General features: G+C 33.3%; 3 protein-coding genes across 3 annotated transcripts; 1 reads left to right on the plus strand and 2 right to left on the minus strand.

The window, feature by feature from the left end:
• Positions 1–12,029: 12,029 nt before the first annotated feature.
• On the minus strand, positions 12,030–14,492 carry LOC100263483 ((-)-alpha-terpineol synthase). The gene is made up of 7 exons (XM_010647340.2): positions 14,231–14,492; positions 13,881–14,148; positions 13,352–13,727; positions 13,038–13,256; positions 12,793–12,931; positions 12,436–12,684; positions 12,030–12,326 (listed from the first exon to the last, which is right to left on the minus strand). Exons 1-7 carry the CDS (start codon positions 14,453–14,455, stop codon positions 12,030–12,032), a joined length of 1,773 nt encoding a protein of 590 aa, XP_010645642.2. The 5' UTR covers positions 14,456–14,492.
• A 5,940-nt stretch (positions 14,493–20,432) lies between these two features.
• On the minus strand, positions 20,433–21,600 carry LOC104877905 ((-)-alpha-terpineol synthase-like). Its single transcript, XM_010647359.1, has 3 exons — positions 21,316–21,600; positions 20,966–21,233; positions 20,433–20,812 (listed from the first exon to the last, which is right to left on the minus strand). Exons 1-3 carry the CDS (start codon positions 21,598–21,600, stop codon positions 20,433–20,435), a joined length of 933 nt encoding a protein of 310 aa, XP_010645661.1.
• Positions 21,601–24,756: 3,156 nt separating this feature from the next.
• Positions 24,757–27,245, plus strand: LOC100249802 ((+)-alpha-phellandrene synthase). Its single transcript, NM_001281238.1, is given in 7 exon segments — positions 24,757–24,987; positions 25,067–25,334; positions 25,573–25,951; positions 26,054–26,272; positions 26,348–26,486; positions 26,589–26,837; positions 26,949–27,245. Coding segments are annotated over 7 exon segments (1,782 nt in total).
• Positions 27,246–27,458: the final 213 nt, after the last annotated feature.

The following is a 27,458-nucleotide window of genomic DNA, read 5'->3' on the forward strand; positions in this document are numbered from 1 at the left end:
TTATTAAGTTATTTTAAGTTATTAAATTAATTTATCAAACACCTACTTAAGCTAAGCTATTAAATTATTTCAAGTTATTAAGTTGATTTATCAAACACCGATATGTGATTAAAAAATCAAGCCCTATAATACATGGCATTATCCTTGAAAGAATTGTCTTTGAAAATGCCATATTGTAGACCCCCGGTTTGCTAGCCACCCCGAAGGAGCTGTCACCATATGGAGAAGTGGGGAACCTATTTTCTTCAAGCTAGCTGCATGAAACACGTGGCGGAACAGCTGACCATGGCCATGGCGTTAGTTGGGATGGCGACCAGCTGAGTAAGAGAGAGGAGAGCACGTCCATGACTTGCGGGAGGAGTTTTGACCGAGGGAGAAGCGGGGTTTACAAGGGATGCTGGAAGAAGGAAGGAGGGGTCTCGATGGCGTTTTGGGAAGATATTTTTTAGAGGGAAAAATCAAGAGAGGGGCAGGTTTTCTTTGGGGTTAGAAAAGGAAAGAGCAGGGGAAAAAGATGGGGAAGTGAAAAACGGGAGGAAATGAGCAGCAACTTGAGGTTTTCTTTTTCTGCAACAGAGAGGTTTTTGGACAAGGGGGAATTTGGATAGCTGGAGGAGAGGTTGAGTGAGTGGAGGGTAGAGCTGGGTGAAAGAGAGGAAAACGAGCAGCAACTTCGATCCCGATTTCCTAGTCCTGGCAGTAGCAAGAGATTCAAGCTTCCCAAAGAAGGTTTTTTTTTTTTTTTTTAATCTATTTTTTATGACTGTAATGGCGTGGATCATTCCTCTATTCCTCAAAAGCTTTGGTCAGCCATGAAAAAATGCAGCCGTGAATTTGTTTCTCGGCCTTTGTCGGAACCAAAGAAGTTGAACTGGTAAAACACACAGTGGAGCAGAGGGGCGGATCTTCCGGAGGTGATTCGATGCGCCGCCTGTGTTTGTGTGGAGTGCTAAATGGAACCATTTTGCTGAATTGCGCTGCATAAGGAGAGGTTTTTTTTTTAGTGCTGATGAGTGGTCAACATGCATAGAAAGGGACAGTGAGGATGGGGTTTTAATATATATGGCTGATGAAAAAGACACGTGTTCAATAGATACCATGGCTGCATATGAAAAATCAAGAGGTGGCATCCACTTTGAGGTATGTGATTGTTTTATCATTATTATTATTATTATTATTATTATTATTATTATTATTATTATTATTATTATTTTAGTTATTTATCTTTAAAAAAATTCCAAGAATAATTTCAAAATTTTCAATTTATATAATTTAATAATTTCTATTTCTTAAATAATTTTCAATTCTAATTTCTTTCAAAATTTAATTTCCAAAGTCCCAATTTTCATAATTTGATTTTTATAATTTAACTTTCATAGTTTCTACTTCTCAAATAATTTTCAAAATTATGTTTTCTTTCGAATTTAATCCCTAAAATCCCAATTCTTAAATTTAAATTTTCGAAATTCTAATTCTCAAATAATTTGCTATTTTTTTTTAAATTTAATATCCAAGATTCCAATTCTTAAATTTAATTCCCAAGACTTCAAAAATCCAATTTTCTCTCTAACAGTTTTAATTCCCTTCGGGTTTCAAATGATCTTCTATTCCTCTTGATTTTACATAAGCATGAATGTCATTTTTCATAATTTCAGAATAATGGAATTTGTGAAATTAATTCGTGCAAAATACATCGGGCTTTGGTGGGGGCCCCACATACATGATTTCGTGATTGATTGGTGGATTGATTGATATGATTGCTATACATGATTGATTTATTCCACTCTATGATACACACACGTTTATTCTGTATTTAATTGCTAACATTTGTTTCCCTTAAAGTAAATCGGTTCATCACTCAGGTACATTATTTGTCTATCTTATTCATTCAATTATTTTGTTTTGAGTGATATTCATTTAGTATCCATGCTCGATTAATCAATTGTCATGATTGCTTCATTTTATTAGTAGAGACCCATTTTAGGGGCTTAGAGGGATGCTACGGTCTTTACCCTACCTTCCCGATAAGTAACCTAACCCCCGAACCTGATCTGGTTTTTCTCAGACCACCTTTTTCCGAAGTAAGGAGTCACGCTTAGGGTTTTCTTTCTTACTTTGTTTACCCTTTAAAAATAAAACAAAAATAAGTGGCGATTCCAAGTCATTTTCTAATAAATAAAATCATTTTCAAATAAAAAATCGAGCTCGACATCAAGTGGGAAGCGCATAAGCCGAAATGCAGGGTCCACAAAATGGCGACTCCACTGGGGAGCACTAGAGGGTCAAGCTTGAACTTAAGATGGAGCAAATGTGACATTTGATTAGTCGATCAGTGGGTACACACCTCTCTTTGTGTGTGTGTTTGCTTGACTGTTGATTGCACATTGAGAGCTCTTGGTATCACTATCCTTGATGCATGATTAGTTATGGTACTTGTTTGAGGCATTGGTATGTCGATTATATTGATTGACCCTTTCGATTATTCTCACATATTGACTCTTCTGGTTGTATGATTATTCTGCTCACCTTGACATGTACATTCTTATTGTTGCTTATCTCGTTCATCTTGACATGTTTGTTTCTTGGTTGTGTATTATCATGATTGTTATTGAGCATGCTATCATTGTCAGATATTCTTATCGATTAGCTTGTGTGTAGATTTGGATGATATATATCTGTTTTGCATGACTGTCTGTTGCATGACTTCTCTCATTTTGTGTGATTGCATGAGTTGCTTGTCTATGTGGGAGACACACCTATCCTCTTATTTCCAAGTCCCTAGTCTCGGTCGACATTGTTTTCCTTGGTCTCATATTTGATATGAGACTTTTTGCTTTGTTGTCTCTTCGACCGAGCTAGTGATTAGGAATAGGGTCTAGCGATGGGCTATATTTATGTTTGGGAGCATTCTGGAGGTGATCGACATATTGATGCTGATTGGAGTCTGAACTTTGAAGACTTGTATAGCTCAGAGCTAGATTTCATGGATATTTGTGCGGTCAATGTGTTTCCATTTCTGCTTTAGCTTCATAGGGTTTTCGGATGCACCCACACCACTCACTGCGCACTCTAGTTGACCATTGAGAGTTTTGAGAGGTTTCACCATAGGAAACCCCCTGGGATGTCGAGGTAGTGCATGTGTGTAGGTGATGACCACATTGCATGGAAGCACCCCGTCTCTTTTGAGACGTATAGAGGGTTGCATACCACCGGAGGGTATGATCGCTTCTGCTAGGAATCTTTTAAAGTCCACCCATTTCCTTTTAGCGCCACTTTGACCTTGTAAGATGAGCTTAGATCCTTCTACTAGGACTCTCTCCCTACACGTGGGTGCATCTGAGGGCTTTCAGAGCCTCTATGGTCATAGTTTGGATTCGATACTCCCTCTTTTTGGTCTCCATTTGAGAGTACTCAGAGATTGGTATGAGTTTGAGTATGGCTTGGATCACCTTTGTTGTGTCACCTTAGTTTATGTTTTTCACTCGATGAGTTTAGCATATTTTTTTCCTAGGGCTTTCGTTTTTCTTTCTTGGCTCGACACGTCCTTTCACTTTGTTGTCACTTACTTGATGCTTTGGAATATGTTCATAGATCATCTTTTTACATTATACACCTATCACGGGTTCGGTACACCATTCTTTGTTTGATCATTGATTTAATTTTTGACTCAATGCTCATATTTTCATTACGGAATGGTAAAAGACACATTTTCACATTCACATCTTTTTCGAGAGTTTCGCCTTGATCACCTTATCATTTTTCTCTTATGGAGCTCGAGTCGAAGGTTGAGTTAAGGATATGTGGTTATAGATGGAGTATCGCTCTTGTGATAGTGTATTTCTCACACATCTTTGGATTATTGATAGGAATTCTCTAGTCACATTTGTAGTCATCTCACAGTGGACACATTTATGACTCTAGAGTTCTCATCATACATCCGGATTTCGGATCACCACCTTAGGACCATGCGCTCGCATGTTGTATTGTCGTCTTTTAGAGTTCTATCTTGTGTCCTTCATCCATTTCGTTTGCATTGTAGGGAGTTAGTTTAAGAGTTGGTCGAGTTTGGAGTCACCTTCTTGGAGGAGAGTTAGAGGTCGATTGATCAGAGCAGATTCACATCAATGTTCAGACAATTCGGTTGAGATGTCAGACGAGCTAACTGCTACACTTGCTTCTATTCAGGAGTTCATGGCAGGAGTCAGTAGACGCTTGGATCAGATAGAGAGTTCTCGCTAGGATCCTCATCTAATTTGCATGGTCAGTGATGAAACAGTTCCTCATACGTCTCAAACAGCACAGGCTATGCCACATGAGGTTTCACTTGGTACTCCATTCCATCTGGCAGATCATTATGAGACCACTCCACCACTTACTGCCATAGTGTCGCCTCCCATGGTTCTTACTATTGATGATACTAGATTGGCCGAGTAGGAGACCAGGGTTGAGAGGCTTGAGGCCAGGATGAGACAGATCAGATTACAGGATGGGGGTTTGACTTGGGATGATAGAGATGGTATACCGACGGCTAGCTTGCCTGCCAAGTTTCGCATGCCAGATATGAGCGCTATAGTGGGATTGGTTGTCCCAAGATCCATTTGAGGCTATACAGCACAGTCATGAGAGCACAAGGGATAGATGATGCGCAGTTGGTGGCTCTCTTCCCTATGTCTCTTAGTAGAGCAGCTCAAAGATGGTTCGCTTCAGTTGGGCCTTCAAGACTTCGCACCTGGGAGGATGTAGCACATGAGTTCCTGACTCAGTTTGCTTTCAATGTCGATATTGATGTATCCAGATGAGAGTTGGAGGCCATCAGACAGAGGCCAAACGAGTCTATTTCTTCATTTGTCACTCGTTGGAGGGCAAAAGTGGCTGGTATGATAGACCGACCTAAAGAGCAGGATCAGATTGATATGGTTCTTTGGAACCTACAGCCGAGGTTCGCTAGGCATCTTGTAGGCATCCAATTTCAGGATCTTAGGAGTTTGGTTCATGCAGCTTTCAGTGTTGAGAAGGCCATTGCTCAAGGATTATGGACAGATATTGCTACTTCCCTTGACAGTAAGGGGAAAAAGTCGATTGGATCACCTAGTAGATTTGGAAAGGTTGGTGTTATTAGCTATCAACATCAGAGGCCCGCACATCACTTACCTTATAGGCCTCCTACAGTCAGAGCTCATTTCTCTCATCCGCAATATCAATATCAACTGATGTATATTTAGGAGTCTTACATTGCTCAGACCAGCATGCATCCACGACCACCACATCTGAGAGCCATTACTCACCCACTACCTAGGCCATATGCACAGAGGCCCGCGAGACAGTTCACTCCATTGGGCATGACTTTGACTAGAGCTTTTGAGAAGCTTAGAGACGTAGGATTGATTGTTCCTTTGGCGCCACGCCCTTTGCCACATTCTATTCCTCCTCATTTCCGCTCACATGAGCATTGCTTATATTATTAGATTCAGGGGCACGATACTGAGCGTTGTTCGGCACTCCATCTTGCGATACAAGACTTGATCGATTCAGGGTTGGTCGACTTGACTGGCTGGGCCAAGTGTGACCACCAATCCTCTACCTACACATTCTACACATACAGTTCCCCCTCCTCCTAGTCTTTAGTAGATTGATTTGGATGTTGATGGTATTGATGGTCACATGGTATTTTGGGACATCCCGGGTTGAGGGCTGGGATAAATCGACATGGGTACATCATTTTGCAGCGGTTTAGCCTAGAGCACCTTTCATTTTGATTATGGTTGTCATCAGAGCTGTTCTTGTTCTGTCGAGTCCAGTTTTTAGTTCGTTAGAGTTGTTTTTTTTAGTCCAGTTTGGTTTAGAGTCGTTTGTTTATAGTTTATGTTAAGAGTCTAGTCGTTTGTAGTCCTTTATCACTTCACACATGATGTACTTATTTGGTTCATTTAGTGATATGATATTTTTATTTTGAGTATGTGTTATTCTCTTTTCTCATGAGTACGTTTTGCATATTTTGTGTTGATGAGTACTATGCTTTTAATATGAGACATATTTTCACTTAAGCATCATGATCACTCTAGCCTGAGCTATCATGGAGGATATTGAGCCTATTGACTTAGGATCATGAGATCGACCTAAAGAGTTTGAGACTGTGACCCATTTCACATTTTGATCAGAGCAGCACCAAATCCACATCCATACCTTGTCTTTTTAGACTTGATGACCTACCCATTTTTGAGCTTGACATGACACCACCCCTTGGTACTGTATACAACCTTTACCATTCTTATTCGCTTTCGTATATTGTAGTACCATTGCCTATTCTTTCCATTTTTTCCTTGATCTGACCAGGTAGTGTCCGAGATGGTTTGACTTGAGGTGAGTTTTGCATGATGATAGATGTATCATGATGAGAGAGTGGCTTGACTGCTTGATGATATTGTTGAAGCAGAGAGATCGTCATGGAGCATCCAGATTTGAGTCATTGCACATGATTTCAGGGGTTTTGGTATGATCAGAGAGATTGATTTTATGAGACGATGGTGAGTGACATATGACGATAGAGTGAGGTGATTGTCCGAGGACATTGATGATTATCATAGAGCATTAGTGGTAGCTTTCACGCTATTTCAGAGGAGTCGCCATGACTATGTTGGGCAAGTGCTAGTCTTTAGTATTGACCATGTGAGATCTTGAAAGCACGATGTTCGAGGTTGTGGTCATAGGATGGGTGGCCATCATTTCAGGAGCCTATTTACTTTATCACCCTCGCATATAGAGTTACCCGTTGCTAGCCTTTTGAGCCTCACACGAGCATCGTAACCTGTTCTTTCACCACCTCATTTACTTATTTCACCGGGTTGGGGGCCCTATAGTGCTTGCATGCTTTGATTAGATACGTCATGAATTCTAGACCTGACATACATATTCAAGCCTCATCATTCACTCTTCATTTTGATATTTTCCTCTTGGTCATCATTTCATCACTATTTTCTGATATCACATATCACCACTTGTGATATTCGTTCTCTGTCTTTTCTTTCATCATTGTTTACTCATCATTATCTTTGTTTCACCTTGAGTGGTGGTTTCTCACACGTCATTGCATGGAGGATTGTCACGTTCTTCCGCTCGTTCGCCTTATGAGCAATGGTTCAAAGATTTTATTTTAAGAGGTCGTCTTGTTAATGAGGATTCGTGTTACATCAGTACATGGGGAGATTTTATTCATTTGGCTATGTATTTCATGAGAGGTCAGTCATTATTGATCAGAATATGCGCAAAAAAAAAAAAACAAACAAACAAACAAAACAAAAAAACAAAAAACAAAAAAATGAAATGATAACGCATTGTTCATTTTATTATTCTCCATTGGGCATGTGTATGGACATGCTAGTTCGCTTCATTGAGTTCATGTGTTAGGGAGAGTTCGTATGAGGGCTTCTTTCTGAGATTATATCTTAGTATATTTTGGGTGAGAGTATGAGTTGCCCATTCATTTTTGTGAGAGAGGCGAGCGACCTTTCTTTAGTATCTCTGGATCCTTGCTCTATCCATCATCCCATCTATTTTGGATGTGACTACCTTCCATGCTTTGATGCAGGTTGACCATCACTCACTTTTCTATTTCTGTACTTTTGTCTATCTCTGTTTTATCACTCCATTCCTCTATTTCACTCTATCTCATCTGTTTTCTTTCTTTTCTCATCATGTTCGATGTTTGACTTGGGTTCAACATCCATACATTACACTTGCTTATTTGATATGTTCATTCATTTATCATCACTTTTTGTGTGGGGACCCCCTAGGTCCAGGACTCATGACGTTTTCTATGCATTGCATTTCATGCATGAGGGGCCCCCACATAATGGAATTTGTGAGAATGCCATTTTTCATAATTTCAGAATAATGGAATTTGTGAGATTAATTCGTGTAAAATACATCGGGCTTTGGTGGGGGGCCCACATACATAATTTCGTGATTGATTGGTGGATTGATTAATATGATTGCTATACATGATTGATTTATTCCACTCTATGATACACACACGTTTATTTTGTGTTTAATTGCTAACATTTGTTTCCCTTGAAGTAAATCGATTCATCACTCAGGTACATTATTTACCTCTCTTATTCATTCAATTATTTTGTTTTGAGTGATATTCATTTGGTATGCATGCTCGATTAATCAATTGTCATGATTACTTCATTTTATTAGTAAATACCCGTTTTAGGGGCTTAGAGGGGTGCTACGGTCTTTACCGTACCTTCCGTAACCTGACCCCCGAACTTGATCCGGTTTTTCTCAGACCACCTTTTTCCGAAGTAAGGAGTCATGCTTAGGGTTTTCTTTCTTATTTTGTTTACCCTTTAAAAATAAACACAAAAATAAGTAGCGACTCCAAGTCATTTTCTAATAAATAAAATCATTTTCAATTAAAAAATCGAGCTTGTCATCAAGTGGGAAGAGCATGAGCCGAAATGTGGGGTCCACACATATATTTAGGTTTTAAATTTCTTTGCATACACAAGTGATTATTCCTAATTTGTTTTTGTTCATATACATCACATTAATTTCAAAAAGCAATAATATAGCCAATGCATTGTCAGTATGGTACATCAATTTTCAACAAATTCTTTACTATTTATTCAATGGTTTAAATTAAATCATCTTAGATTTAGTGTTTTAAATTAATTTTGTGTGTTTAAATTGATTTTTTATAATCTTTATAAATCAAAGAGTACAATTCGATGAGAGTATATGATATAATTAAAAAAATGTCAGTGGAAAAATAAATGGAGAGAGTGTTTGATAAAACTTAATACTTATTATTTAATGATTTAAGTTGATTTTAAGTTAAATTATATTTAAATTGTCAATTTAAAATTTATTACTTAATTTTTTTTAAGTATTAAAATTGTTTAATAAAATTAACTTAAAACATATTTTAAAATTTTAAATTGATATGTTTAAATTTATAAATTATAATTAAAATAAAGGAGGTTGAATAATAGTAAAAATAATGAAGTAATAAAGGTGATGGTGGAAATAATTAGGATAAATGAAAATAAAAAAGTAAAATAAAAATATTCATTTAAAAATTAATTAATAATATTTTTTATTTTTTATTTTAAGTCATATCATTAAATTATTTTATTAAAGATGTTTAATAATTTAAATTAAGTTATTAAATTATTTGAAGTTGCAAAACTGATTAAAAAACGGAGTATGACAAAATGTGGCATTATTCTTGAAGGAACCGACTTTGAAAATGACATATCCTTAGGTTTTAAATTTCTTTGCATACGCTGATGAGATGATTATTTCCAATTTCTTCGTATATTACATCAAATTCCAAAAAGCAATAATTGATTGTTGAAAGTATAGTACATCATCTTTCAACAAATTCTTTACGTTAATCCCTGCAATTTTGACCATTCTTATAACCCAGCTACGTGCAAGTACTGTTTTGCCGACCGATCCACATACTGCAATGTAATTTGTTGCACAGTAAAAGATGTGGGCTCCCAGTCTACCTATTTTCCATAATTGTCCTATCCTAAAATAAAGAGCTATTTCCCCTATGTGGAGGATCCATGTCTTTAAGTTTGAGTTGTGAGTCTGATGTGAGCTTTTTGCATCTAAGATAAAAGAAAACTTAGAAGAATATTTCTCTGAAGTTTAATTGACTTATTTAGTTTGGTCTCATGTCCCTCGGGTGATTAGACTGTTTTCTTGTGTTAGATGAAGATGTGAGTTGTGTTTTTTTAGAGTTATAATTAGATAGATTTTATTGAAATTGATATTAATTGATTTATTTTGGTTTTAATATATTGTCGGATTGATTGGAAATATATTTTTGATCTAAATTTTATGACTAGTTTTATTTTTTTTTTTAAGTAAAAAAATTTATAGAAATTTATTAAGTTTAATTTTATTAAAAATTAGACCAATTATGAGACAAAAAGAGTGACTGCAAGTGGCTTGCCTCCCTCTCACTTTGGAACTTTGTGGTTTTATATATAAATATTGATAATTTTTTTGGATACCCTTCACTTCCTTGACCCATGAAATGAGTTTTGTCGTATACAGGTCTAGCCCTACCTCGAATGGGAATGTTTGAGATAAAGATAAATATGTTAAGACGAGTTTAGGAAAATTTTAAAAACTTGGGATAGATTCAAGGTGAATTCGGAGTATGATTTTATTCTATCCCAATTATATATAATTTAAAATAAAAAATTATTTTAATTGATTTTTTTTTTCAATTTTCAACCTTTTAAGATAAATAAAGTATTACTTTTATAAAAATAAATTATAAATGTTTATAATATTTATTTATTTATAAATCATATTTATTTTTAACAAATTTAAAATCTTAAAAATAAAATAAATTAGAAGAAATGAAAAAATAAAAACTAAACAAGGAGATAGGGTGGGTATGAGAATTTTTTATACCCTTTCCAGTCCTGTTTAACTTTTGTTTTTTTTCTTAACAATGGTGAAAACAAATAAAAATAAATGAGATGGGTTTGAGATAGCAATGACACATCTTGAACCTTTACCGTTATACATTAGTATATTTAAAGGGATTAACATAAAGTATTTTTTGAAAGTTAATGTACCATATTAACAATTTGGTGGTTATGAAAAAATTAGTAGTTATTATCAAAGTTTATTTTGTCCGACTTTAGGTTCAAAAGTCCAGTTATCTCGCGTATGATCATATCATTCACTTTTTTTCGATTATTGTACTCTCTTGTTTCTCTCATTGAATTATTGTACCCTCTATGCATGAAGATTTTAATAAATTAATTTAAATGATTGAATATATATATATAACTGAATGATTTAATTTAGCTCATTGAATAGATAATATATGTTATATTTTACAAACAAAATTAAAGATATTATTTAATATTGAAATTAACTTAAAATAATAAATCAAATGAAAGCATCAAACTGTTATCATAAAATCTACCTAAGAAACTTGCAGAGGAGATGTTACAATTTGAAACTGAAGACGCTCAAATATCTTCACTGGCATCATTTGTGGGAAAGTCTAAGTTCATCCCACTTAGCTAGAATGAAAAGCCACCTGCGAAAGATCAAGAAAATCCTTACAAAAGTGGGGGGCCTCCCTTGGAAAAGTCTCTCCAAATCTAAAAACTCATTTCTATATTGAGAAACCTTTTTGGTATCCAGAAATGATAGAACAAAATTTTCAATTATTCATGAAGATTTTCTAGCATCTTTAGGAACCTTTCTCACCAAACTAAATAGGAAAAATATTAATAAATCTGAGAGAATAATTGTGACAGATGATAGAATGCAGATCAGAATGACAAATCTATTCCATTTATTAAAAATACAAATGGGAATAAAAATTTTATTTTCATGTAAATCAAAGCTTATCCTTATTAATTTTGATTCTTAGTTGTTTTTGTTGGAGTAATAGCATTGAAAGAAGGATAAAAACAATTACCTAAATAAAGATAAATAATTAATTAAAAAGAATTTAAAGTTTTATTGTCTTTCGTCACTCTTTTTTAAATATTATACAATATTTTATTTATAAATACTCATGCCTAACTATATGCGCAAATTTATGAAATCCTACAGAAAATAAAAAAAATAAAATAAGACAACAAGAAAAATATGCCAATAAAATTATTTGTATTAGAACTATTTTTCTATAATTTGATTGTCTAGATCATAATCCAGATGATGATGATGTGCATATTTCTTGGGGACCGAAGTTTAATATTAATGGTCTTGTATGGCTTAATGAAACAATTTTTTTAAAAAAAAACAATATGGTAACCAAAGAGTCAATGAAACAAATGACTGAATGGAACAAATCAGTCACTTTAGATGATTAAGAAAAAGCTAGGAAATGATGATTCAGTTCCTTTTTTATTTTGCTCTTTTGGTATAATTTTATATTTGTGACGATTAGGAATAGATAATTGCATTTCGTGTAGGACCTAACCATCTGATACAATTGAATAAAAGCAACTATCAAACCAGAAATCTTTGACAACTTCCTAGACCAGGGGAATGGGCTCAATTAGTAACGATAATACACGATCCTTGGTTTCTCGATCTTGAACACCATGCCCATCTCCATACTGGTACATGCATTGGGACATCCTAGCGAGGTTTATTGCAATTCCGATAAAAGTCTGGGAGAAGGGAGATTCCATAACTCGATCTTCATTCATCTTCTTCCATGTCTCCCCAATCAAGCATTTTATGTGTTCTCGAGCGTCTTCTTCACAAGCGCCAGTTTCATGCATGTAACATTGTATGGATTTAGGAACATCTCCTCGTTTTAGTTCATCCTGAGGCAATGAAAAAAAGAACCGTTATAATTTGTTGTTCGACCTAGAAATCAAAGCAATCTTTACTGAACATGTTAATCAAAATGAGAAAGAGAGGAAAAATGCGTACGGATGAAGTTCCAAGATCATCTGAAAGGCGTAAAATAATTGATGACCAGCGGATTATATTGCAATATTGCTCCAAGCATTCCAAAGCGTCCTCGGTTATTGGATTTGTAACAAAAAAGAACGCATGAACTAGTATTACTGGTGCTGATATTGAAATCCATGCATTACTAAGGTACTCTTTCAGGGTTGGTGTATATCGCGCGTGGTACCACTTTGCCTCCAATAAGTAAGACTTACATAAATCTGCCCACTGGAGGATTAAGAATTGTATAATGAGTCCATAGTAAATAGGAGACAGAAAATTTCATGAAATTTAATTCAAAGAGTACTGACACGAGTTTGGAATCCAAAACATTACCGCTTTTCTAAGATATGCGATGATGTGGGAACCTTGCTCCTTAAGAAGGTCATAAGCCATTTCATTGGTCGAGTTGTAGAGAGCAAGGAAACATATCTTCATATATTCTGGAAGTTGATCCATTGCATTGATATCCCATCTGAACATATATGAAAACAAAATATTTGAGGTTTTATCAAGCGGGTATTTTGGAGTTAACATGCATATACCTAAAGTATACATAGAGGAGATCCACTGCCACCAACCTGTCAACAGCATCTGTAAAGAGTTCAAGTTCCTCCAATGTTCCATAAACATCATAAACATCATCTATTGTTGTTATCATTGCATTTACTTTCGTCAACATTCTCCTACAATATCCAAACTGAGGCTCAAATATCTCCCCCACAGTCCACAAGAAATTCTCCATCAACCTGTCCCTCGCAAAGCTCAGCTTTTCTCCAAGACGTGTGCTTCTCCACCACCTATAAAAATATAATGTCCACAGTATTAGAATATGGTAAGTTGTATTTGGATATATCTGAAATAATATAATGTGAATATGCACATTTGCTCTTACCTGGAGGCATACTTCAGATCCTCTTGGTGCTTTGCTTGCACCATATTATAATCTAATTTTGCAAACTCAAGCAAGATGGGGTTCATGTCCTGTGATCTCTCATATGCATCTATGAACCACCTTGCCTCTAACCTTAGCATTCTCCAATGCAGTGGAAGCTCCAAAGCATGGCTCACTAGTATGGCAAGATTTTCATCTATATTTTGCTGCAGACATGCTTCAAGATGTTTTTTTGCTAAAACTCTAGCTTCTTCCAAGATACTTTCACCTTCTATGGAAAGGTAGGAAGCTTCATACAAACACAGAACTCCCTGGATATCTTCAGAAAGGCATGCCTTAAAGCCCCCCATCTCATCCTTGAAACTACTAAAAACATCTGCAATAAAAAATGCTCATTTTTTAGCTGTTATAGAGACAAAGTCAAATAAAGACCTTTACTGCTAGCAAAGAATTAGTTAAGATCTCTAAAATGCCTTAGGATGCAGTACTTCATCTTTCTGTACCAAAAATGAAGATGTTACTGATATACCTTGAGGAATGCTATACCCATTTTGTCTTAGAATTCTAAATTCAAGAGCTGTGGCATGCAAATTCTCTTTCTCCCACTTGTCATCAATGTTATGATTGCAGTACATGCTGTTCGACAGTCTCTTGATTTCATCTTCGAACTGGTAAGATATTCCAAGTCTTTGCAAGAGATCGATCACCTCAAGTTGATCCAAAGGCTGCTCCACCTTTCCCAGCATCATTTTCACCTCCCTCTTTAGTTGATCGAATCTTCCTATGCATGTTTCTCCCTGCACATATAACAATATATTCATATGCAACATCAAGCTAAAAAACGATTAAAACACATTGCTAAGAATAATGAATAGCTACCCTATAATCACTTGTTAGTGACTGGACATAGTCGTAGTCCCAAGTGGGGGCTTGATAATTTGCAGTTCGCCGTACAGTGGTTTCATAAGAAGGTCTATTGACAACCACGCATTGTACCGGATGAGCAGGCTTGCCACTAATGGATTTTCCCATCCAAAAATCCCTTCTAGGTGGCAGTAAGCTATGACTTAGAATAGAGGTTGAAGAAAGCATAAACAGAGCCATTGAGAAGAACTTAGCAAGAGCTAGCTGTAGATGATTGTTTGGGTTGGACTGGGCTCCACATTGACATCAAACTTCACCCTTTATATAGAACATGATACAAGCAAGAGGCGTGCACAAGGTCAGTTGTTGAGCCTTGCCACCAAATTCTCATGTATAATATGTGTGTTTATCCTTTATTTATTTTATGCTGTATTGTATATCCAAATATGGGGTGGCTGTTAGGATCTTTCTATTTATCCTAGAAGTAGCAATCCCTGCCGATCACCAACCTTTGTTTATATATTAATTTGTCTTCATTTCAGTGGAGCTGTCGGGAGGTGTTCATAGATTGATTTATAAAATGACATGTTTAATAAGTGGAAGCCTAGATGAGTTGAACCAGTCCAATCCAACAAAAATGAGAACCGGGGAGTTAAAAAGGGTCTAGATTCGGTGATGAGATCTCATCAAGAATTAAAATATCAAACATTACAAAAACATTTCGGTGGTTGAATTTATGAAAATATCAGAAAAAAATTTTAGAGAAAAAAATATTAATATGATAAAAAAAGTATTGGAAGCCAGATGAGTTGAACCAGTCCAATCCATCAAAAATGAGAACCGGGGAGTTAAAACTGTCTAGAAACTCCCATTATGTAATCATAAAATAAAAATAAAAAAACAAAAAAAAAACCTTCTCTCTTTTACTCTCTTTCTCTCTTTAAGAAAAGCCTAAAAGAACACACTTTTATAACAAGTCATTTCTCTTGAATTTATTTGAGAACGAAAGTTAAGATATTTGTGCTATGAAAATAAAGTAATTATTAATTTTTGTAATTTCTTTCTTGATTTGGGACAAAGAATTCAATAATGAAACAATCAATCTAAATTTTGGACATCTTAAAAGGCAATTTGAAGTCTTATTTCCATTAGTAGCAAAAAAAAACCTTTAATAACTAAAAAACAAATAGCAATACACTTAATTAAATTGTTTTACTAAATAATTATATATATATATATATATATATATATATATATATATATATATATATATATATATATATATATGATAAAATTTATAGTATTTCATGAAAATGTTTAGAACTTGATTTTATTTGTATAAAAAAGACAAAAATCAAATAAAATCATTGGGAATATCATAAGAATGACTTCCTATTTTCAATAATCAGTCAAATAAAATTAAAAAAATAAAATAATTAAAATGTATTAATTCATTAAAATTATATTTCAATATTTAGTTTTTATATGGACATACATAAAATCAGTATATATAAAACATCTTGAATATATTTCATAAGAATAACTTTGCCTCGGTAGAAAGGGGTCACACTACTATAGATCTTTAATTCAGGATCCATATTTATTTGCACTTGTGATGTATATATTATTTATTGAAGAGCCTAATGCAAAATGAACTCATGCATCCCTAAAATATTGGTTTTGACAGATATATTGGTAATTCGATTTTACAGATATATCAGAGTATATTAAAGGATATTAGTAGATATTTTCACATAAATATCGATAGGGTAAAAATTAATTAAAACTCATGAAAATATTAAGAAAAATTCTAAAAATGATATAAAAAGTAATAATAAACATTTTTAAATTGTTTTATTAAAGAAAATTATATATGTATGATATAATTTATTATATTTACTAATAATATCATATGTGTAGATAAAAAATATAAATTTTATAAATGTATATTTATTATTAAGTTACACAAAATATTATTCAATAATAATATCAAGACATTTAATTATAATATGCTTAATTTTAAAATATATTTAATATTAAAACTATGATCCATTTATTTCAATTGTAATTAATAATATAAAATAAATATTGATATATGCATAATTTTTTTAATATTTAATTAATATATTAATGATAAAAAAAAAATCTATGAAGAAAATTATTATGATAATTTTTATAGTTTTGGCAATGTTTTTATTTAATTATAAAACAACTATAATTAATTAATTGATTAAAATATCTTTTTAATATATTTTTTTTATGATGACTTATGGTCTAGTAGTCATCTAAGGCCAACCTTTTGTCTTGGGTTGCCATCCCGAAATAGTAGAGAAAAATGGGGTTTTTTTTTTTAACTTTTGCAGCAATTTTTAAAAATAATTATTAAAAAATGATAATTGAGAAAATATTGATAGATCTATAACCGTCTTGACCACGTGAAAAGTGTCTTTTGAAGAGACATCTTTCACAATTTTCAAAATCATAATACATATTTAAAATAACTGAATTTAAGCTAAAGGTATTTCTTGAACAGACATCTTCTACCATTCTAGAAAATTGAATTTATATTAAAGGTATCCCTTGAAAAGACACTTTTCACGTGACAAAAAATCCAATATACATTAAAGGTGTCTTTTGAAGAGACACTTTTCACAATTCGACAAATTTGAATGTCCCGTGAATTTGATTTTAAAGTTAAAGATGTTTCTTGAAAAAACACATTCTACAATTCCTAAAAATTTTAATTTATACAAAAGGTGTCACTTGAAGAGACACTTTTCACAATTCCACAAATTCTAATATATACTAAATGACACATTCTACAATTCCAAAAAAATGGATTTATATTAAAAGGTCACCATTGATAGAGGCTACGTTGTGGAAAGTGTTTCTTCAAGAGACACTTTTAGTATAAACCCAATTTGTTTTAAAATTGTGGAAGGTGTCTCTGTCAAGAGACACCTTTCACAAATCCCAAAAAATAGAATTATACTGAAGGTGTTTCTTGAAGAGACACCTTCCATAATTTTAAAAACAACTGGGTTTATACTGAAAGTGTCTCTTCAAGATACACTTTTCACAATTTTCACAATAGAAAATTTCGAATTTATGTTAAAGAGAGACATCTTTTACTTTAAAATCATTTCCACAATTTTTAATACATATTGGATTTTGTGGAATTATGGAAAGTGTCTTTTCAAGAAACACCTTTAATATAAATCCAATTTTTTTGAATTGTAGAAGGTGTCTCTTTAAGAGACACCTTTAGTATATATTGAAATTTATGGAATTGTGGAAAATGTCTCTTCAAGTGACACCTTTTGTATAAATTAAAATTTTTAGGAATTGTAAAAGGTATCTCTTCAAGAAATATCTTTAATTTTAAAATTAAATTCATGAGACATTCAAATTTATCAAATTGTGGAAGGTGTCTCTTCAAGAGACACCTTTAATGCATATTAGATTTTTTGTCATGTGAAAAGTATCTTTTCAAGAGACATCTTTGATATAAATCCAATTTTCTAGAATTGTACAATTAGTCTCTTCAAAAGACACCTTTATCTTAAATTCAATTCTTTTAAATATGTATCATAATTTTGAAAATTGTAGAAGGTATTTCTTCAAAAGACATCTTCTATGTGGCCAAAACTACCGTAGATCTATCAATATTTTTTCAACTATTTTTTTTTAATAATTATTTTTAAAAATTGCTGCAAAATTTAAAAAAGCCCAGAAAAATGGGCAAATGAAACTTTGCTATTGAGTGCCTCTAGATTGCCTCTAGATTGGATACGGAATTCCAATAATATTTAATAGAAGGATGCTTGATTGCAAATGGAATGCTGTTCCAAAAGCTGCCGAATACTTTATTTAAGAAGATGCCCTTTGCTGTACATGTGTTGTTTGCACCCAATTATTATTATTATTTTTCAGACACAATTCAGTGTATTATCACTGTTTATTGAGTCATTGAACGTGATCATAATCTTGATTTGGGTCCAGGCATGATTTCTTCGCATAAAATATTAACGAGGCGATTCGCTAGGAGCATATGATATCCTTATCGCTATCTTAAGGTGAGAAAGAAAACTTGTTTTAATCATGCTTAGATTAATTTGAGTGTGATGTAGGAGGATCATATCATTTCAGTGTTTATCCAAGATAAAGGTGATTTTAAGTAGCTTTATCGATATTATTGAATCAATTAAATTACCAATTGTGTGATTAGAAAGAATCATAAACAATGAGAGAAAAAATATATGGGTTCTTATTATGATTAAGTATAACACGAATAGAATTTAAATAGGTTTATAATCAAAGAAAATAAAGAGAAAAGTATTAATTCATCTATATCTCTATATAATAATAATAATAATAATAATAATAATATATAACAAATAATTTTACAATCGTAAAAAACATCAAAAGTTTGCTAACCAAAAACTAAAAACATGGAAGTGCATGTGACTTGGTAAATAGGTCTGTAATTTATGAGAAAAAATAAACAAAAAAAAATACATTTTTGAAAATGATAATGAGTAAAGTTTCAATTAATTTGAATATATTTGGTCCTTTCATAATGATAAAGTTGTGTGTAATAATCAAAATAACACTTTTATCGTCACAACACATAGGAGTGAAACAAAAAAGAAAAATACTCATATTAGCCAAGGAGTAAGATAAGAAAAAGAAATATTCACCTCAAGTGGTTAACATAAGAGTGCAACAAGAAAGAAAAACACTCATATAAACAAATAATCAGTGTAACCAAACCACTTCATTGGTGGTAGACATCATATCATGATACTTAGCTTGTATGGAAAATCAAGAAATGATAGTCAATTTTTTGCTCTTCCAAGAAATAAGAGAATCACCCTAAAATATATAAAATTTAGTGATAGACTTGCAATCTTTGGGATCACTAGCCTAGTCAACATCAACATATGCATGCAATTCTAAAAAGGGAGTGGATAGAAGTAAAAGATTTTAAAATAAATCACCCTGGAGATACCATTGAATAAGAAGAACAACAACCTAATGAATTGTAGTAAGATAAGCAATTTGACTAATAATGTTAACAACATAAGCAATGTTTATATATGTAATAGTAAGATAAACTAAGTTGCCAACAATAGTACGTTATAAAGTAAGGCTTGACAAGGGGTCGGTTACTACTAAAAGAAGAATACCAAACATTAACCTTAAAGAGGAGTATCAATAGTCTTAGTATTAGTAAGTTGAGCATGATATAGACTATATACTTAGATTGTGAGATAAGATAACCTTTCAAAAAAGAAGCTACCCCAATATCCAAAATGTATCGTAAAGAATGCAAATCCTTCATTTCAAAAATTAACAATTAGCTCAATTCAGAGACCTTGTTTACTACCCCTATGCAACCTTGCATGATTACCAAAGCGCCTTTATGTATAAGAGTGTACCTAAAATCAATCTAACTCTCATAAACTATGTCATCATGGTATATGAGCTTAGAGGAGGGACCATTAATGGGACCCATAGAATTTTGAGGGAATATTGACTCATTCAGAATTCAATTCTAAAATTAATTCAATATTCCACTAAAAAAATCAACTACACTCTAATACCCTAAGTAAATAAAAAAGATACGAAGTTCAAGTTTGTGACTTACTATCCACTGAATGCAAACTCTTTATGAATTGGTGTTCATAATCCAACAAGGGAGTGTTATCACCTATCAAGATTACCTTTCTAATCCTTGAGTTACAAATCCCACTTATTTTGTGATCAAATGACATACTCTAGTTCATAAAGTGCGTATGTCAAATTCACTTAAGGAATTATTACAACGCCACAAATTTCATGATCACATGTCCTTTGGATTACCTAAGAGGACATATTATCTCAATTTCATGAGATATCATGTTACCTCTATTGAGAATACTTGTTGCCTCCATTGAGAATACATGTTGTCACTAGCCTCCATCAATAATGAGGGGATATTAACCACTTTAAGATTTCATTCATAGGTCAAAGTCTCCTATTGATTTTGGCATAGACTCAATATCCTCTTAGAGTTGAGAATCCATACAATATAGTTGTTAGCAACTTAGATCTAAGCATCCGAAGTAATACTATTTTTTTTTTATAATGACCTTTTAGGGTTAAAGTATTAGGATATGATAAGTTGTATTTGGCTGTATCTGAAATAATATAATGTGAATATGCACATTTGCTCTTACCTGGACGCATACTTTAGATCCTCCTGGTGCTTTGCTTGCACCATATTGTAATCTAATTTTGCAAACTCAAGCAAGATGGGGTTCATGTCCTGTGTTCTCTCAAATGCATCTATGGACCACCTTGCCTCTAACTTTAGCATTCTCCAATGCAGTGGAAGCTCCAAAGCATGGCTCACCAGTATGGCAAGATTTTCGTCTATATTTTGCTGTAGACATGCTTCAAGATGTTTTTTTGTGAAGTCCCTAGCTTCTTCTAAGATACTTTCACCTTCTATGGGAAGGTAGGAAGCTTCATACAAACACAGAATTCCCTGGATATCTTCAGAAAGGCATGCCTTAAAGCCCCCCATCTCATCCTTGAAACTACTAAAAACATCTGCAATAAAAAATGCTCATTTTTTAGCTGTTATAGAGACAAAGTCAAATAAAGACCTTTACTGCTAGCAAAGAATTAGTTAAGATCTCTAATATGCCTTAGGATGCAGTACTTCATCTTTCTGTACCAAAAATGAAGATATTACTGATATACCTTGAGGAATGCTATACCCATTTTGTCTTAGAATTCTAAATTCAAGAGCTGTGGCATGCAAATTCTCTTTCTTCCACTTGTCATCAATGTTATGATTGCAGTATATGCTGTTCAACAGTCTCTTGATTTCATCTTCGAACTGGTAAGATATTCCAAGTCTTTGCAAGAGATCGATCAGCTCAAGTTGATCCAAAGGCTGCTCCACCTTTCCCAGCATCATTTTCACCTCCCTCTTTAGTTGATCGAATCTTCCTATGCATGTTTCTCCCTGCACATATAACAATATATTCATATGCAACATCAAGCTAAAAAACGATTAAAACACATTGCTAAGAATAATGAATAGCTACCCTATAATCACTTGTTAGTGACTGGACATAGTCGTAGTCCCAAATGGGGGCTTGATAATTTGCAGTTCGCCTATTAGCAGTTTTATAAGAAGCTCTGTTGACAACTATGCTTTGTACCGGATGAGCAGCCTTGCTACTAAAGGATTTTCCCAGCCAAAAATCCCTTCTAGGTGGCAGTATAGTTTTCCTGAGAACAGGGGCTTGAAGAAAGCATGAAAACAGCCATTGAGGAGAACTTAGCAAGAGCAAGCTGTAGATGATTGTTTGGGTTATACTGGATTCCATGGAATACTGCAGAAGCGGAATTCCAATAATATTTTAATAGAAAGATGCTTGATGGCACATGTAATACTGTTTCAAAAGCTGCTTTAGTGAAAGCCATGCCAGGTACATACCTTAAGAAGATTTTATATTGGGAGCATGCTACCACACAATTAAGTGTAATATCATTATTTATTGAGTTATTCAACGTGATCAAAATATGGATAGGGTCTAGGTATGATTACTTAACATGAAATATTGGTAAGGCGATTCACTATGACTATATGTTATCCCTATCGCTACCTTAAGAAAAGAGAACTTGTTCTAATCATGCTTAGGTTAATTTGAGTGTGATATTAGAGGAGGATTAGATCATTTCAGTGTATCTCCAAGATAAAGGTGACTTTAAGTAGGTTTATTGATATTATTGAATTAATTAAATTATCAATTGTGAGAATATTAGAAAGAATCACAAACAAAGGGAGAAAAAAAAATCTAGGGTTCTTATTATGATTACTTGAAAAATAAGTATAACACAAATTGGATTTAAATAGGTTTACAATCAAAGAAAATAAAAAGGAAAATATTAATTCATCCATACTCTTAAAAAGAAAGATAATAATTTTAATATAGAAAATAAATAACTCTAACATCTCTATGCGAACTTATGATGCAATTGGAAAAAGCTTCAAGAATTTGTCATACTCTCAAACCTTCATATTTCATAAGAATAAACATATGTCAAGTTCAAATTCTCATAAAACTTGACTTGAAAAATTATCTTTTTCTTGTTCATAGCTTCATTCCTTTTGCAATTACATCTATCCTTGTGCCAATAAGTACTTTTAGGTGCAAATGGAGTCTTAATCATCTTGTTACTCTTAACCTAAAATGCTATACTTTATTTCAAGAGTTGGACTTAAATGAATAGTATTTACTGCTCTTACTTCTAATTCTTTTCATCCATATAGCTCTCTATTTTTTTTTTTGCCTTATAATGCTTTGAGAAGTCCTTATTGCTCCAAAATACCTTTTATAGTACTTTATCATATACTAAAATGTTTTTTTCTATTAAAGGGCTCAATATCATATTTTAATGAATTTTTGTAATTAAAACCTCAAGGCATAATTTAAACTCTTCTAAATATCCACTAGAATAAACAATTTTAGGTCATTTTGAAAAATAAAAAATTAGAAGTTTATACTATTTTTCCAATTAAAAAAATTAAGAAATTAATGTCAACGATAAAACTCACATTTAATTCACAAATCCATAAATCTAAATAAAGTTTAAATAGAAACAAAGGTTGAATTAAAAAAATCTTCTAATATTTTCTTAGCAGTCAACTATAATTGGAAATTCTAATTATTATCGAATTACCAATTTTCTAACTAATATTGTGAAGTATCTAGAAATAAGTTTTACTATTCTTTTTTTTTTCTTTTTCAATTGATTAGTTTTCAAATTAAATTAAAAAAAAATATGATGATTAATTTTATATGTATTTTTAACATGAAAAAAATATTATTATACATTCAGAAACGAATAAAGACAAACTATTTAAGACTTAATAATATTCACTCATTAATAAATAAATAAAAACTAATGATACAAATACTCAATGATATTCAACTCTTTTTAGATTTAAGTGAAACTCAAGTTTATTCAGATTTTAAAGAAAAAAAAAAACACTACCTAATCCTATGAGAGGTGAATGCATTTAAGTGGGATTTTAATCTATTTGAGCATTGCAAAATAAGTTTACTAGTTTTAATTAAATTGAAATTGATTAAGCCAATGATAGACATGGGATTTTCACAGTCCCAACGAAGTCACCAATTTATGGACCTACACTTTTCACGTGTTAAATCTGGTTTCTACTTTAATTAAGTCTAAAAAATTGAGGTGGGGTCTATGCATTAGTATGAAGAGTTTAGCACTTAATTTGCATTAAGTGTCTATAACACACCTCCACATCATAGTTTTAATTTTGAGGATTTGGGTTTGTTTTTAGGCTTTAGGCTTTAATTGGATTCTCCATTTGAGTTTAGGCCTGAGTTTGGGTTCATGTGCTCTACTCCTTGGGTTGTAATTTGCCTCACTTGGGTTTGGACCTTTAGACTATTGCATTTGAGCTTCTATTATTGATACTGGGCTCATTGGATTGGACTTGGACATTGATATCCTTTTGGGCCAACTTTTATTTGATTTTTGGGCCTATTTTATTTTTTCTCTTGGGTCTAGAGTATTGATTGTTTGATTTGGGCTTCTGTTTTTGATTTGTTAGGGCTTACATACGACTGACTTTGGCTGTGGTTTTACTTTGTACGTGGGCCGTCTGTGGACTGAGATTTGCGGTAGAAAAAAAGGTTGGAAGCTATAAAAGGGCAAAAAAAAAAAACCATAGGGCACAAGGGGTGGGCCCATGTATTTTTCTACTTTTTTTAAATCAAAGCCATAAAAATACTATTTAAGATAAAATTACAAAATCTTTTTAAATAAAAGGGTAAAATCCTTTTTCTTTAATAAAGTTGTATAACCTTTGAATGAAAATAGGAAGCCCTTTTTCAAAAATAATATTTTTTATAAAAGTAAAATATATATATATATTCTTAAAAATAATAATAAAATTCAGATTCTCTTTTCAACAAAAATAGGGATAAAATCTCTCTCTTTTTAAAATGTTTTCTTTATATAATTTTGAAATTCTTTTTCTTAAAAAAATAAATTTATAATTTTTTTTTAAATTAAATAATTTGTATCAATTGTAGAGCTTTTTTTGATAAAATTGAAGAACTTTCTTGAAATAAAATAAAGTTAAAATCATTTTGTAATATAACTTGTCTAATAAAATTAAATAAAAATCACTTTTCTAAAATTGGTATGCAATCAAGTACAACCATACAATCGACCAAATTTTAGAAGACTTTTTATGGCGATGGAAAAGAAACCTAATAATAAAACTCTTTTTGAATATTTTATTCTATGAAAAGATAGTTATGACCCCATCAATACAATATGCTTTGAGACTCCTATCTAAAGGCCGACAAGCTGGGCATACTAGCATTATTGCAAATTTGACATAATACTATTGCTTAATCTTACAGCAAACATGGGAGCACATGACCACAAATTCTATATATAGCTGCTGGCAATGTGATCCAGCTTGTCCCACTCCTATGGCTCTTCTGACGCTTTCTTCAAACCCTTTTTTCACTTTTACAAGACTGCAACCTGCAAGCCGCTTCTGCCGCGGAAAATCGCAGGGTGTTTGCATTTCTGGTCCAGTCCAATGCACGGGTGGGGCTAAAACTAGTAGCCAAACTGCTGTGATTGTGAGGCGAACCGCAAGCTACCAACCTTCAATTTGGGACCATGATTATATCCGGTCACTAACGAGTGATTATGTGGTAGGTGCTAACTTTTAGTACTATTGTTCATTAATGGACTCAACTTGATTTTTTGACGGATATAGTGTCTTATATGCAGGGAGAAACATATACAAGACAATTGGAGAAGCTTAAGGGAGATGTAAAGATGATGCTTGGCCAAGTCGGGGAACCTTTGCATCAACTGGAGCTAATTGATACCTTGCAAAGGCTTGGAATACATTATCACTTTGGGGAAGAAATAAAGAGAATATTGCATAGCATATACAACAACTACAATAGGAATGATACATGGAAAAATGGAGATTTATATGCCACAGCTCTTGAATTTAGACTCCTAAGACAGCATGGCTACCATGTTCCTCAAGGTATTAGACACTACCGAGTCCTAGGTTTAAATTTAGTCTTCACTACTGTTTTAATAATTTTTTCAGGCAGCGGAAAGAGGTACACGATCTACCAGGTAAAACAGCATATATAGGAAGCACTAGATCAATTAGTTGCCTAATGAGAATAGCATAAAGAGCACAAGATTTTTGGGATTTTATAAATTCTGTGCGACATATTTATACTTCAGCATAATTATTGTCATATTGAATGTTGCAGATGTTTTCCATATTTTCATAAACAAGATGGGGACTGTTAATCCATGGCTTAATGAAGATATCAAGGGAATTCTATGCTTGTATGAAGCTTCATACCTTTCCGTAAAAGGTGAAAATATCCTAGAAGAGGCTAGAGATTTCACAAGAAATTTTCTTGAAGAATACCTTGAGCGGACTGTAGATCAAAATGATCTTACTGCGATAATAAACCATGCCATGGAGCTTCCGCTGCACTGGAGAATGCTAAGGCTAGAGGCAAGATGGTTCATAGATATATATGAGAGAAGCCAGGGCATGAATCCCATTTTACTTGAGCTTGCTAAACTGGATTACAATATGGTGCAAGCAACATACCAGGAGGATCTAAAACATGCATCAATGTAGGAGTGAGCATATTCTCATTTTCGTGTATAGTTTAGCAGCTACAAAGTATTATCAAATTCTAATATTGATATCCCCTCTTTTGGGCCTTACAAATGCAGGTGGTGGAGGAGCACACGCCTCCCAGAAAAATCGAGCTTTTCTAGGGACAGATTGGTGGAGAATTTCCTTTGGGCTGTGGGATTTATATTTGAACCTCAGTTTGGATATTGCAGGAGAATGTTGACAAAACTCATTTCGCTGATAACAACAATTGATGATGTTTATGATGTTTATGGGACATTGGATGAACTTGAGCTCTTTACAGATGCTGTTGACAGGTTGGTGGTTTCTGTATACTCCTTGTCCTTTTAATTTAATAGAGGTTGGGATGCTAGTTTTGTTTCCACTGTCAGATGGGATACCAATGCAATGGAGCAACTTCCACAATACATGAAGATCTGTTTCCTTGCTCTCTACAACTTCACTAATGAAACCGCTTATGATGTTCTTAAAGAACACGATCTCAACATCATTTCATATCTCAGAAAAGCGGTAACATTTCAGATGAAAAATTCAGTCATCTTTCTATAATCAAATTGACGAAATTTCCTGTGCAAGATATGCTTTTGGCTCATTATATGATTAATTCTTCAGTGGGCAGATTTAAGTAAATCCTACTTAGTTGAGGCGAAATGGTACCACGAAGGTTATATGCCATCTCTACAGGAGTACATCAACAATGCCATGATTTCTATATCAGGTCCACTAACACTAGTTCATGCCTATTTTTTCATCACAAATCCAATGACGGAGGAGGCCTTGGGATGCTTAGAGAGATTCCGCGATATAATCCGTTGGTCATCAACGATTTTCCGTCTTTCAGATGATCTTGGGACATCATCTGTATGCAGCCTAATTATCAGAGATTGCTTTAGTTTATTTTCTATACTAACAATCCATCATTTAATAATAATAATAATAATAATAATACTGATACATACATTTTTTTCTCAGGATGAGTTAAAAAGAGGAGATGTTCCTAAATCCATACAATGTTACATGTATGAAACTAGTGCTTCTGAAGACGATGCCCGCAAATACATAGGCTTCTTGATTGATGAAACATGGAAGAAGATGAATGAAGAGCGAAATCTGAATTCTCCCTTCTCCCAAACTTTTATTGGAATGGCAATGGACATTCCTAGGATGGCTCAATGCATATATCTGTACCGGGACGGGTATGGTGTTCAAGACCGTGAGACTAAGGATCACGTAAAGACATTATTCATTGAGCCTATTTCCCTTATATAGAGAACCCATGTCCTTCAGTCTGAGATGTGAATGTGATCTAAGCTTTTTAGAGTTTGGATGTGGTAGCTTGGTAAATTTGTGCAAAGGATATTTCCCTGAAGTTCAATTGACTTATTTGGTTGGTTTGGTCTTATGTTCCTCAGCTGTTAGACTGCTTTCTTGTGAGATTCACCATTAGGTAAAACAATAGCAGAAAAATCCACACATAAGTAA

The sequence above is a fragment of the Vitis vinifera genome, chromosome 13 (assembly GCF_030704535.1).
Source record: "Vitis vinifera cultivar Pinot Noir 40024 chromosome 13, ASM3070453v1".
Lineage (NCBI taxonomy): Eukaryota > Viridiplantae > Streptophyta > Magnoliopsida > Vitales > Vitaceae > Vitis > Vitis vinifera.

Bases quoted from the DNA above. Each gene is read 5' to 3' on its own strand.
- LOC100263483 (XM_010647340.2), bottom strand. From the start codon at position 14,455: ATGGCTCTGTTTATGCTTTCTTCAACCTCTATTCTAAGTCATAGCTTA. The intron at 13,257-13,351 runs GTAAGAGCAAAT...ATATTTTTATAG, and splicing joins GATCTGAAGTATGCCTCCAG to GTGGTGGAGAAGCACACGTC. The intron at 12,932-13,037 runs GTTGGTGGCAGT...ATATATGTTCAG, and splicing joins TTTACAGATGCTGTTGACAG to ATGGGATATCAATGCAATGG.
- LOC104877905 (XM_010647359.1), bottom strand. From the start codon at position 21,600: ATGGAATCCAGTATAACCCAAACAATCATCTACAGCTTGCTCTTGCTA. The intron at 21,234-21,315 runs GTAGCTATTCAT...TTATATGTGCAG, and splicing joins CACTAACAAGTGATTATAGG to GGAGAAACATGCATAGGAAG. The intron at 20,813-20,965 runs GTATATCAGTAA...TTTTTATTGCAG, and splicing joins TGGGTATAGCATTCCTCAAG to ATGTTTTTAGTAGTTTCAAG.